At 45.8% G+C, this 13,496-nt stretch overlaps 1 protein-coding gene across 1 annotated transcript in view; it reads left to right on the forward strand.

Annotated features, from left to right (window-relative positions):
- The window catches only part of atp13a3 (ATPase 13A3), a 95,595-nt gene extending 82,777 nt beyond the window's left edge, over window positions 1-12,818 (forward strand). The window contains exons 26-34 of the mRNA XM_056276345.1: window positions 1,235-1,344; window positions 3,669-3,765; window positions 4,032-4,104; window positions 4,456-4,633; window positions 5,560-5,738; window positions 5,829-5,917; window positions 7,470-7,550; window positions 8,452-8,544; window positions 12,217-12,818. Coding sequence (XP_056132320.1) covers window positions 1,235-1,344; window positions 3,669-3,765; window positions 4,032-4,104; window positions 4,456-4,633; window positions 5,560-5,738; window positions 5,829-5,917; window positions 7,470-7,550; window positions 8,452-8,544; window positions 12,217-12,417 — 1,101 coding nt within the window. The 3' untranslated portion in view covers window positions 12,418-12,818. The remainder of the gene's footprint in view (window positions 1-1,234; window positions 1,345-3,668; window positions 3,766-4,031; window positions 4,105-4,455; window positions 4,634-5,559; window positions 5,739-5,828; window positions 5,918-7,469; window positions 7,551-8,451; window positions 8,545-12,216) is intronic.
- The last annotated feature ends 678 nt before the right edge of the window (window positions 12,819-13,496 follow it).

The following is a 13,496-nucleotide window of genomic DNA, read 5'->3' on the forward strand; positions in this document are numbered from 1 at the left end:
TCACATTTGTGGGGTCAATTAAACGCTCAAAATGGCCAGAAAAAGAGAACTTTCATCTGAAACTCGACAGTCTATTCTTGTTCTTAGAAATGAAGGCTATTCCATGCGAGAAATTGCTAAGAAATTGAAGATTTCCTACACCGGTGTGTACTACTCCCTTCAGAGGACAGCACAAACAGGCTCTAACCAGAGTAGAAAAAGAAGTGGGAGGCCGCGTTGCACAACTGAGCAAGAAGATAAGTACATTAGAGTCTCTAGTTTGAGAAACAGACGCCTCACAGGTCCCCAACTGGCATCTTCATTAAATAGTACCTGTTAGAGCCTGTTTGTGCTGTCCTCTGAAGGGAGTAGTACACACCGGTGTAGGAAATCTTCAATTTCTTAGCAATTTCTCGCATGGAATAGCCTTCATTTCTAAGAACAAGAATAGACTGTCGAGTTTCAGATGAAAGTTCTCTTTTTCTGGCCATTTTGAGCGTTTCATTGACCCCACAAATGTGATGCTCCAGAAACTCAATCTGCTCAAAGAAGTGCCCATCCAACCAATCCAACTTGTGGGAGCTGCTTCTGGAAGCGTGGGGTGCAATTTCTCCAGATTACCTCAACAAATTAACAGCTAGAATGCCAAAGGTCTGCAATGCTGTAATTGCTGCAAATGGAGGATTCTTTGACGAAAGCAAAGTTTGATGTAAAAAAAATCTTATTTCAAATACAAATCATTATTTCTAACCTTGTCAATGTCTTGACTCTATTTTCTATTCATTTCACAACATATGGTGGTGAATAAGTGTGACTTTTCATGGAAAACACAAAATTGTTTGGGTGATCCCAAACTTTTGAACGGTAGTGTACATTCAGAGCATTTATCACATTATTACAAACTTACTGACAGCACCTGAAATACAGGAGTGACTCCTGTTCCTGGTTCATTCATGTGAGTGTTCTTGGTCTTCTAAATGTGTGTGTGTTTGTGTGTGGACATAGGACGTGAGCAACTCTGCTTAATAACTACAGTTGTCAAGCCCAAAGATGCTGATGTGAATGTGGCCCTAAGTGTTAGCGGAGGGCAGGAAGGGCCACTTATCAAACTGAATTTACACAGCAGGTTTTACACATATAAGTAAACTGCACTTTGCATTACGACAGATAGAAAATAGACAGACATGTAAACGAACACAGAAGAAGAGCGCACACTTGTGTTGAATTCCCTATCCTTCTCCTCGTCCCTCCTCAGGCTCTGAAGAGGGCTCACGGCGGGATCTCCCTGTCGGAGCTGGAGGCTTCTGTCGCCTCCCCCTTCACCTCCAAAACCCCCAACATCTCCTGCGTCCCCAGCCTCATCAGGTGCGTCAGCCTCACTTCAGCCACACAGAATTCCCATAGGAGCACTGAGACGCTTCAAACCTTGTTACCCCAAAACCGCCACAACAAACATCACAAAGTGGCTGTCGATGGTTTCAGATTAGAACACTTTTTATAATGTTTGGAGAAACTCTTTCCATGTCCCGACAGCTCCCAAGTAAACAGACGCAGAGGAACCAGTCTCAGAACCCAGAGGCTAAACTGTCTGACAACGATTTAGCTTCGGGGACAACGGCCAATATTTCAGGGCTGCCGGTGTAGCTGCTCGCTTCTGTTTCCTATGCAGACTTCCTCTTCCGTGCGCCCCTCGTTGTTTACCGTCGGATTAGCGGCTTGAGACACGAGTACGGAGTCGGAGTTGAGAGAGGACATCTCCGACTGGATTGTTCCACAAGCACTCGACACGAGTCGAACGTTTCCCCACACAATACACAAATATCTGTGCTTTTTATAGGTGTTTTAGGTCCAAACGACATTCCGGCCAACGCGTTCTGCCTCTTTTGCTCCCCACACGGACCACTACCAACATGCAACCACAGCATGTTGCTGTAGGAATCGCTGCCTACTCAAATGTGACTGGTCAATACTACTTGGATTAAAATGGAAACTAGGATGCTTACCATATCAAAATCTTGTCCCGCGCCTACAGATTTTATACATAAATATTTAGAATCTGTTTTCTAGAGACTACTGAGAATTAAACCCAGTCTCTGTTACCACTCCAGATGCTGTAAACGGAGACAGAACATTTTCTCTGTGCCTGCTCCTTTATCAGCCAATCAGGAAAGTCATTTGCAAGCCGATGTCTCATAGGGTTGGGCGATGTGTCAAAATGTTCCTACAAATGGCAATTGCTGAACTATTCGATTCCTCCCCCTGTCCTGGCCACTGTCATGGAAGTGCTCATTGGGAAAAAGAATACAAAATCCCCTATTTGGGATTATTTTGGTTTTAAACGGGACGCAGCCAGCAAGCCGAAGGACCTAAATGCAGTAATTTGCTGTCTTTGCAAACGAGTTGTACCAGCAAACGATTCTGACACTACCAGTGTACACGAGCATTAATGTGAAAATCTAATTCCACTGAAACATTACAGCCTATATAGGCTGCGCTCCTTCAGTCAAACAAAGTAAGTCACCTTGAGATCTTTGCTAAGCAATAAGCTGCACAGACAGGCTGAACAGTTGTCATGAAAATGATTTTTGGGGGGGGGGGGGGGGTCCAGTGGCATCAGATGAATGATACCTCCGCTTGCAGCCTCCGGATGAACAAACGGGTCAGGATAAGATAACTATGTCGTTGAATGATCAGGCTGCACAATGCACGCACTTTTTTGTCTAGTTCTCAAATATGATTTATGAGTTGACGTTGCTTTTCAGCACCAATCGGTCAGACAGCAGCCACTAAAGACGGCTTAACTGTCATCTAATCACCGCCGTTTTGTGAAAGGCTCATCGGAAATCAGTGCAACAAGAACGTGCACATGGCCCAACTCCAAGAGCCAGTTCCTATTGGCGCTCACTTCACTTTGAGTTGCGCTTTACAAGTTAATCATTTACCGAGTTGAATTCTCGAGGAGGCAGACCACTAAATTAGCAAAATAAAAGGACAAATATTGTGCAAAAAAAATTGCCAACCCCCCGCCCCCTCCAGAAAAAACAAAAAACCGCTGATTGGACTCATCGATTGCCGATACATTTGTCCAGTCATGCAAGCCTAGTGTCTCCATTGGCCCCTACTTGCTGTCAGTCGGTTTGTGCGTTCACGAGGCTCTCAAGCAGAAGTGAGGGGGTGGATTCTTTTGCAGAATATTTCAGAATGTAGCTCACTCTTGCTAACTTCCACCCACGATCACGTACCCCCACTTTAAGTGTTTACGCCATCATTTATTGTTAGTTATTGGAGTTGTAATAGTTTCGGATTAATGATTCATATAGTGAGGAGAATAGTGACTAAAAAGGTTTACACCATCTGAAGTGACGTCTAATCAAATTTTCCTTTTTGATTAATGGTACTTTTTAGGTAATTAAAGAATCCCGTTGCTGGTTGACAAAACTATTTTAGGACATTGTAGAGGTGCAGGTTAAATGACCCAATATTGGGTGGGTTTTTTTTACATTTCTTTGCATAAGATGTGGACCAAAAAAAGCTGCATAATTTTTACTGTAATGAGCATTAGATTTAAAGTCTCTACGCACCTGAACTGATTTCATTTTGCCTTTTACACAAGCATCTTCAGTAGTCTGGACTCGGAGACCAGCTGGTTTTCTACCTGTAGATAACATACACCCTGTTTGCTTCAACAGAGAGGGCCGTGCAGCTCTCATCACATCCTTCTGTGTCTTCAAGTTCATGGCGCTCTACAGCATCATCCAGTACATCAGTGTCACGCTGCTCTACTCGGTAAACAACAGAACTTCCTCACTCCAGTACCACAAAATACACTAGCTACCACCCTCATCATGTTTTCATTCAGCCTTTGTTTAACCAGGTTTGTCCCATTAAAATCAAAGCTCTCTTTTACAAGGGCGACCTGGCCAAGAATAGCAGCAACCAAATATGCTACCAAACCAGTTTACCATCATGCTAATAAGATGTTAGCGATATATTATGTTAATAAACTTGACATGATGACCTCACTCTCTGATCTCTGCCGTTGCTGTCATCAGATCCTCAGTAACCTTGGAGACTTTCAATTCCTCTTCATCGATATCGCGATCATCCTCCTCATCGCCTTCACCAGTAAGTACGAGACAGGCAGTGCCATACGTCAGCCGGTTATTGTCATGGTAACATAAGCTATTCTTAATTCAGTCTGTCACCCTTTTCCCTTCCTCCTCTTAGTTTTCACAATTCCTCTTTCATTCATTCATATCTTGCATCTCTCCCTCCTTCCTTTACCTTTCTGTGTTTGGTGTCAACTCCTATCTTTCTGTCTCTCCCTCTCTGAGGAGGGGATGTAATCTGCTGTTGTTCACTGTATCTACCTGTTTCTCCGTATGTAAATGTAAAGCCCTCTGAAACTGTATTTGTTATTGATATCTGAATAAACAGTCTAACCCCTCCCCTTTCTTTCTCCCTCTACCCCACCAGTGAGTCTGAACCCGGCATGGAAGGATCTGGTGTCACGACGTCCCCCCTCAGGTCTGATTTCGGGGCCCCTGCTGTTCTCTGTGCTGACCCAGATCCTGATCTGTCTTGGCTTTCAGACCATCGCCTTCCTCTGGGTCCGACACCAGCCCTGGTACCACGTCTGGAAGCCGCTATCCAAGTGAGCACCTGCTCTCTGATGTGCATCAGCCAGAAAAGAAAAAGTATAATAGTTCCTAGGAATCCCTCCTAAGACTTAGACTCCCTTGGTAAAGACCCTGTTGAAAACAGGTGTTCAAATATGAGTTAAGGAAAAATCATACCATCGGTGTCGGTATGGGTGAAATCCTTTTGAAAATATCTGTCCTCGGTACAAACAACAATCAAAATGGTGGATGATTTTTAGCTGAAACAAAAAGACTGTATGGACTCATTCGGCAAGGGTGAAATCCTAAAACCAGAACCACCATTCGGTTTATCTACCGGTCTTTTCTTTAGCCTGGAAAACACACAGAAAAACTGGACGTCACAGTCAGTCCCAGGTCATATTTAACTGCACTTTGCTACTGGTGCTGCCTGCTGCCTACGACGCCATGATTCTCATGTTAATCGCAGAATACAACTTCTTCAGTTCATCTCCAGTCCATTTTCTCTTGCCAATAAAATGGTGGTCAGAATGCAGGTGTCAATGTACTGTAGACGCTCAGGGGACAGACTAATCTGATTGCATCATCAACCTTTCGAGGTGGTTTTAGAAGCATTGTGAAACAGTTTATCCAAACCACAAACATCATCTGTCCTCTTTGTTCTTTTTTTTAAGCAATATATTTATTGAATTTTGTTTGCAAATTACATCAAAACAAGTAATAGCACAGTACAGCAAACATTTTCACCCTACCCCCCCTTCTGTCCTCTTTCTAGATGGTTGAACACCAAAGCATGGAAAAGTGTGGAGGTGTGCCATCAGATTTCTATCTGGCCATAGGAGACACATGGGCGTAGTTGTATTGGCTTAAATCCCATGTGGCTCAAATGTGGATACAAGTTCACATAAACCACCACATTAACAGGACACACCCATGACCTCTGGCCCTCTCTGTCCTCCAGTGCCTGCAATCTGTCATTGCACGACAACAACTCGGACCTCAACTCCACTAAGCTGGACGACCACAACATCCAGAACTACGAGAACACCAGCCTCTTTTACATCTCCTCCTTCCAGTACCTCATTGTAGCCATTGTCTTCTCCAAGGGCAAACCTTTCAGGCAGCCCAGCTACAAGAACTGTAAGACTTCTGCCCCGCACCACATTCTGCAGGATACGTGGTCCATGCTTTTACAGCTTAACTGTGTGTGCATGTGCACTCTCTCCCCAGGGCCCTTCGTGTTGTCTACATTGAGCCTGTATATATTCCTGTTGTTCATCATGTTCCACCCAGTGGAAGCTATTGATGAAGTCCTAGAGGTAAGAGGTCACCTGTGATGCTCTGCTCCATCTTTCATTTTACTGCTGTGGCCAAAAATGTGTTCTCTCATCGCAAAACATGATTCTTAGCACAATGCGGCGCTTAATGTGAGCCAGGGTTTTAATCTGCTACTCTCAGTACTGTTTTTTTCTTCCTCTCAACAAAACCATGTCAGCTGAACTGTTTACAACAAAGATGGAAGAGAAAAAAGCTGAAGCTAGTGCTCTCTGCCACTCCATGTTTTAAAGAAATAGTAGGCTTGTAATAAAAAGACAATCTGAACAAAAATTGGGTGTCATGGTGGCGCAGTGGTTAGTGCGGTCGCCTCACAGCAAGAAGGTCCTGGGTTCGAACCCCAGGGTTGTCCAACCTTGGGGGTCATCCCAGGTCGTCCTCTGTGTGGAGTTTGCATGTTCTCCCCATGTCTGCGGTGGGTTTTCTCCGGGTGCTCCGGTGTCCCCCACCATCAACAAGACATGCATGTTAGGGTTAATACTCCTGTCTGTACCCCTGACCGAGGCCTGGCAAGACGGACTGGAGTTGGTCCCCGGGTGCTACATGGTGGCTGCCCACTGCTCCTAGCTCCACAGCTAGGATGGGTTAAATGCAGAGAGGAATTCCCCTACGGGGATCTATAGAGTATATCGGAATCAAAATAAGACGTGATGGTTAGTGGGATGAGTAGAGTTGCATAAGCTAATTCACTTATCAGTAACGCCGGAACACAAGTGATTGACAGGCGACATACTGTAGTTGGTTTAAGGCCCAGTCCATATTTTTTGTTAGACGACCTCTGTTGAAGCATTGTGCATGCATCATCATTTGTAAATGTATCAACTCTGAAATGTATTGTCTTTTTAATACGAGGCCTTTAGCGGCTGTATACGACAGCCAAGCACCAGATAATATTGTAATATAATGGGCTACAGGTACATATATGTGCTGTTTATAGAACTGTATAACTGGGCATCCGGGTAGTGTAGCGGTCTATTCCGTTGCCTACCAACACGGGGATCGCCAGGTCGAATCCCTGTGTTACCTCTGGCTTGGTCGGGCATCCCTACAGACACAGTTGGCCGTGTCTGCAGGTGGGAAGCCGGGTGTGGGTATGTGTCCTGGTCGCTGCACTAGCGCCTCTTCTGGTTGGTCGGGGTGCCTGTTTGGGAGGGGGGGGGGGGGGAGGAGAATAGCGTGATCCTCCCACACGCTATGTCCTCCTGGTGAAACTCCTCATTGTCAGGTGAAAAGCGGCTGGTGACTCCACATGTATGGGAGGAGGCATGTGGTAGTCTGCAGCCCTCCCCGGATCAGCAGAGTGGGTGGAGCAGTGACTGGGATGGCTCGGAAAATAGAGTAATTGGCCAAGTACAATTGGGGAGAAAAGAAAGGGGGGGGGGAGTAACAGTATAATTGAGTTTAAAAAGCTTTAAAAAAAAGTGAATACATCTTCCTGTCAGGTGCTTCCACAGCTTCCTAGACTGCTGGTAATAGGAGCAGTTACCTTTTGTAATGACAGCTTACTGGACATGTAATCTCTCGTCCTCCGTCCAGATTGTTTGTGTTCCATTTGAATGGAGGATGAAACTGTTCGTCATCATCCTGGTCAACACCGCTGTTTCTGTCTTGGTAGAGGTAAGACACACACAAACCAGTCCAACGCAGAAGAAGTGGGTCCTTTTTCTCATGTTTAACTTTTATTTCCTCATGCAGTGTGCTCATTTCTGTGGCATTAGGGTGGATAGGGGTGGGGATTAGGGTGGATAGGCAGATCAGCCATTCCCTGTGAGAATTAACATGTCATGGGTCACTTAAGTCCTTTTAAAAAGACCCTGGCTTTTGGCCCCTTAAAGAAGGGAATGGGTCAGTAGAATCTGTCCTGAACATGTCTCATTGGTGAGCTTCAAGGCAGACGACGTCATGGCGAGATGTTTTAACAGGTTGTTGGCTTGCCATTGTTTGTGTTTGTCCAGTATGGCTTGTGTGCAGACAAGTATGTTATTTTTTCACCTGACAAATATATTTACTTCTTTACTAAATTCTATGATTCTTAAGGTTGTCTTGCCACACGCATGTACAGGCTCTCATGCACACATTAGCAATGCTCAGCAGACACCCTAAGAGGCACCATTTTCAGGGCTGCCGTGACAAACTCCTCCCTCGTCCATCTATTGACAAAGATTGACTTGTTATCAAATCACCAACCCAGTTCCTCCTGAAGGAGCTGAAAGAATTCAGTCGTGTGTTGACCTTTTGTAGACATGACCTCAGTCACGCTGGCTCGTGATGAGTTTTCATCTTCACTTGTTTTTTTTCCTACACCTAACTGTATTGATGCTGTCTCTGAACTAACACACAGCTTTAACAGTCAGAACAACAATCAGAGCACAATCAGAATTTCTTAGCTTGTGGCGTAGCACGAGATTTAAGAGTCTAGACCTGTTTTTCACCACACCTCAGCGTCACAGCAGCAGCTTTGCCGAATCACAGTAGCCTCTCTGTAATTCTTTCCCCTGCCCACTACGCTACTCCATAGACCTTCATCGTCGATGTCGTCTTATGGAAGCTTGTGTTCAGCCGAGACAAGCAGGGCAGCTACGGCACCACCCCTGCTGCCCCGACACCACAGGTTGGGAAAATCTGACACCTTCTTCTCCTTCCTCTTCCCGCCTTTTCACCTTCCTGTCATCTGGTGTTCTCTCCCTCTTTTTTTCTCTCTCTCTCTAATGTCACCCAATACACCCTGATCTATGGTAACACCCACCTTCGAGACCTTGCATGTGCCAGATTTCAACTCCGCTCTGCTCTTTTTCTGCCTCCTCGTCTGCTGCAGGTCCCCGGTCGGTATTTTTGACAACACAGACGACAATGTTAGTTTTGGTCATTTTGATTTTCGTTAATAACGTTCTTTTCCAGAAAGGTTAAACTGAAGCTTTTCCAGATGTGTTTGTAGGGCTGGGAGTCAGCTTTAGAGAATTCTGGAGGGCAGGAAAGTGAACATATGATCAGAGGGTTGATGGGTTAAATCCCAGACCAACTAGAAGAAACTGGCTGGACAGACTGAGCCAGAATCATTCTGCTGTAACAACCATCCAAGAGCAAACAACAACAACCATAAGCCCTTTAGTAAAGCTCTTTCAGGTTACTAGCAGCTCCACTTCCAGCAGCAGGTCGCTGTGGTTGCAGTGGGCAACAGTTAAAGTGATACTTCAGTTTCCAGGGCTTTTACTGTGTCCTACTTGCATAAAGTCAGATAAATGTGAATCCTGGATACAATTTCTTTTTTTTTGCCCATGTGTTTGAAGGTGCGTTGAATGGTGCGTTTGGCCTAGCTTAGCTCAGTCGGCTCTGTGCATAACTGTAGTCCACTGACTTCCGGTTTCTACTGCAGTGGTCATACCGCAGTGGTCATACCAGTTTCCTGTTAGTTGGCGTGTGCTATTGACAATGGCATATTTTTCGTGATGCCTGCAAGATTTACCATGGATAAATGTCAACCACATGCACACAACTGTCGACAAATGTTCACCTGCAGCTACCAGCAAACGGGTGAAAAGTTTCACGTTGTACATATCAAGTTACGTCCACAACTATGAGGATGAGCGGACAGACGGACGGAAGTGTGGATGTAACTTGATATGTACAACGTGCAACTTTTCACCCGTTTGCTGGTAGGTACAGGTGAAGGTGTGTGGACAGTTGTGTGCATGTGGTTGACATTTATCCATGGTAAATCTTGGAGGCATCACGAAAAATATGCCATTGTCAATAGCACACGCCAACACACAGGAAACTGGTATGACCACTGCAGTACAAACCGGAAGTCAGTGGACTACAGTTATGCACAGACTCGATTGCAGGATGTCTACCAGTATCATTAGCAGTGATAAAGTGACAAAGAAGGGAAGTACACCTTCTCTAGAGCCAGTTGTTTCTACTTTTCACAAGTACATGCAAAATTCCAATAATTGATTATGGTTTTGAAGTATTTTTCAGTAATATGCATATCCGTATTCTTCTTAGAGATGGAAATGTGCTGAGAAGGTGGAAGGAGTACTTTGAGGGCCTGCCAAATGAAGAAAATGAGAGAGAGAGAAGGTTAGATGATGTGGGGATAGTGAATAGGGTAGGGTGGTTGATTAGCATGGAGGAAGTGAGGGCAGCAGTATGGTTTCATGCCATGAAAGAGCACCACAGATGAGATGTTTGCTTTGAGAATGTTGATGGAGAAATATAGAGAAGGTCAGATGGAGTTACATGGTATCTTTGTAGATTTAGAGAAAGAATACGACAGGGTGCCGAGAGAGGAGGTGTGATATGTATTAGGAAGTTGTGAGTTGCAGAGAAGTATGTAGGAGTGGTACTATGATGTTTGCAGATGACATTGTGATCTGTAATGAGAGTTGGGTGCAGGTGGAGGTACGCTCAGGAGAGAAGAGGAATGAAAGTCAGTAGGAGCAAGACGGAATACATAATGCGTGAATGAGAGGGAGGACAGTGGAATGGTGAGGAGGCAAGGAGTAGAGGTGATGAAGGTGTATGAGTTTTAATACTTGGGGTCAACTGTCCAAAGTAACAGGGAGTGCAGGAGAGAGGTGAAGAAGAGAGTGCAGGCAGGGTGGAGTGATTTGTGGCAGAAGGGTACCAGCAAGAGTTAAAGGGAAGGTTTACAAGATGGTTGTGAGACCAGCTATGTTATATGGTTTGGAGACAGTGGCATTGATGAAAAGACAGGAGGAGGAGCTGGAGGTGGCAGAGTTGAAGATGCTAAGATTTTCACTGGGAGTGACGTAGAGGGACAGCTCAAGTTGGACGGTTTGGAGACAAAGCAAGAGAGACAAGATTGAGATGGCTTGGACATGTGTGGAGGAGAGATCCTGGGTATATTGGGAGAAGGATGCTGAATATGGAGCTGCCAGGGAAGAGAAGAGGAAGGGCAAAGAGGAGGTTTATGGATGTGGTGAGGGAGGACATGCAGGTGGCTGGTGTGACAGAGGAAGATGCAGAGGACAGGAAGAGATGGAAGCGGATGATCTGCTGTGGCGCCCCTAACAGGAGCAGCCGAAAGTAGTAGTAGCAGCAGTAGCAGTAGTAATAATATGCATATCCGTATTCTACAGCAGAAGAAGATGCATATTTGTGTTCCCATACGGCGGAAGATGACATATATGCGGACTGATCTTAGTGTATCTCTGAACAATGGAAGGATCGATTAATCCAGCCCATCTCTAGTGGGTGGGGGAAAATACGTTATTAACCAAAACAATAAATTCACAAAACGTTTTTATGAACATTTCTGCCCTCCCCATTGGTTTTCCCTCACAAACAATGTTAAGCGTCTCGGGTGTCTGTCACAGCTTTGCTCTGGGAGAGTGATCATTCCCCTCCACCTTCCCTCTGCTACCACTGCTGTCATCCAAACCCCTCCAGCTTAGTGGTCTTAACAAACCCAACCTGCTGCATGTGTCCGTGAACCTGTCTGTCCTGACTAACTGTTAGTGAGAACGGCATGGTGCCCTGCAGGTATGTATCTGTGGACAAATAAGGATTGTTGTAGAACGGTTTCCGGTTTAATGCAAATTAAGTGTACAATTTGTTTAAAGATTCAATGTTCAGAGTTTCTACCACAGAATCTTGTGCTTGCCTGGTTGATTTTGACTTCATTAGCTTGTTTTTGAGAAACCAAACTCTTTCATTGTCATGCACAATCTTCTTTTGAATGGCTCTCGTGCATGCTAGGAGTCAGAAGTTAAGGGGCGGTCACACTGCCGTTGATACAACCAGAATATATTCCTTCCCTGCAACGGATATGGATGACACAACGCAGCGAGAGGCTAAAAGCTAACCAGCTAGCTGTATAGCTGCTAACGATTAAAATAGCAACAAAATTGGTGTAATTGGATATGTACAAGATATGTGATCCGGTTTCTCTTGACTTCTCGGCCTCTCTTTAGGAGTTCACTATCTGCCAAATTAAAGTGATAAACACAGGATGATGCGAGATTAGGGGTGATGGATTCTGCCATGTTTGATTTTAAGCATTGCCATCACAGTGACATGAGCGAAGAGGTGATGTTTCTTTGCGGATGCAATTGAACATGAACGTGTGAAGTGACCGCCCCTTAAGTCAGACTTTATCAGATTCGGGATGAAGTGACGTGCATGCTGTCACAAAGCGCATCCCCTTTGGTCTGCATGTCGTGACAATATCATGAAACGTGACAAACCAAAGCTCTAGCAAAGGCAGCATCAACTAACGTCACCTCTCCTGTCTCCTCCCCTCGTCATGTGATGTCTCCAGGGAGGCATCGACCTGTGGGGGTCCAAGTGTCTCTCCTGGCTCCTCTGCCGGCGCCAGACGACCCCTAAGGCTCGCTACATGCACCTGGCCCAAGAGCTCAGCGTGGACCCTGATTGGCCGCCCAAGCCCACTACAACCACTGAAGCCAAGCCCCGCCCAGAAAACGGCTCCACCTACCAGATCATGATTGACAGCTCCTAGCAGCCCTCACACCCCACCCCCATCCCACCAGCACGTAACTGTAATGGTCCAGTTCGCTCCAAAGGAGATGGCCAATCAGAACGCAAGCCCATAAGGAAAGACTCTGGAAGACCTGGAGGAAGATGACGTAGAGAAGTCTGACTGTCAGATGATGAAGGGACAGGTGAACTGGTATCGTCCTAGTAAGAAACAGACTGATGAGTTATGATTGGATTGGAGGGTGGCTGGGTCAGCGCTGTGCGGTCCGGCCTGTCAGGTGCCTGATAGTATCACACTCTTCCGGTTTCCTCCAAAAGCCCCAGCAAATAAAACAGTATCTGGCAGGTACCCTGCTTCCTACCACCACATGAACTGAACCTACCACCACATGCAAACACTTTCTCTACCTGTAACACATCAACACATGCTGACCTAACACACATATATACACACACTAGCACATAGTCATACATCACCACTTATTAACCCTAACACACAAACTGACACATCACTTAACGCTGGTCTATTACACACACACATAGTGACAAACATCACCTCTTACTGACTGAACACACACAAACATACACTGACACAACACACCTCCACTGACAGATGTGCCCATTAGCCACCCCGTGTTGCCCAGGCTGGGACCTGTGGCCTGAGGAGTTTTGCCTCTAGATGTTTTTAATGAAGGCAGATTGTGCAGAAAAGCCCCTCTAGTTTCCCCCCAGGATGATTCTGCCAATCAGAGCAGCTGTTGAGCTGAGGTGCCGCGGAGACGCTCGTCCTCCTCATGGCTTCTTGTGTGTGTGTAGCTGCCAGGCCGCCCACACAGGAGACCAAAAGCATGGCCTTGCATGAAACCAGCTTTCAGTTGCCCTGGTTGTGGTTCGCTGACGGGTGAAATTCCAGCACACGTTCAACATTTCCGTAGCGTTTATTAGCGCCCTCCTCTGGTGGGCAATACACAGAATACTAATGGAGCATGCACTTGTCTCGGGTCTAAGAAGGGTTAAATCCTCACGCGTGTAAAGACCATCCGCAGCCCCCCGGCGTGACGGACTCATGCCAGGGTGGCTGGAGGGCCGGAAGTGCGCTGC

The sequence above is a fragment of the Lampris incognitus genome, chromosome 3 (genome assembly GCF_029633865.1).
Source record: "Lampris incognitus isolate fLamInc1 chromosome 3, fLamInc1.hap2, whole genome shotgun sequence".
In the NCBI taxonomy this organism is placed as follows: Eukaryota; Metazoa; Chordata; class Actinopteri; order Lampriformes; family Lampridae; genus Lampris; species Lampris incognitus.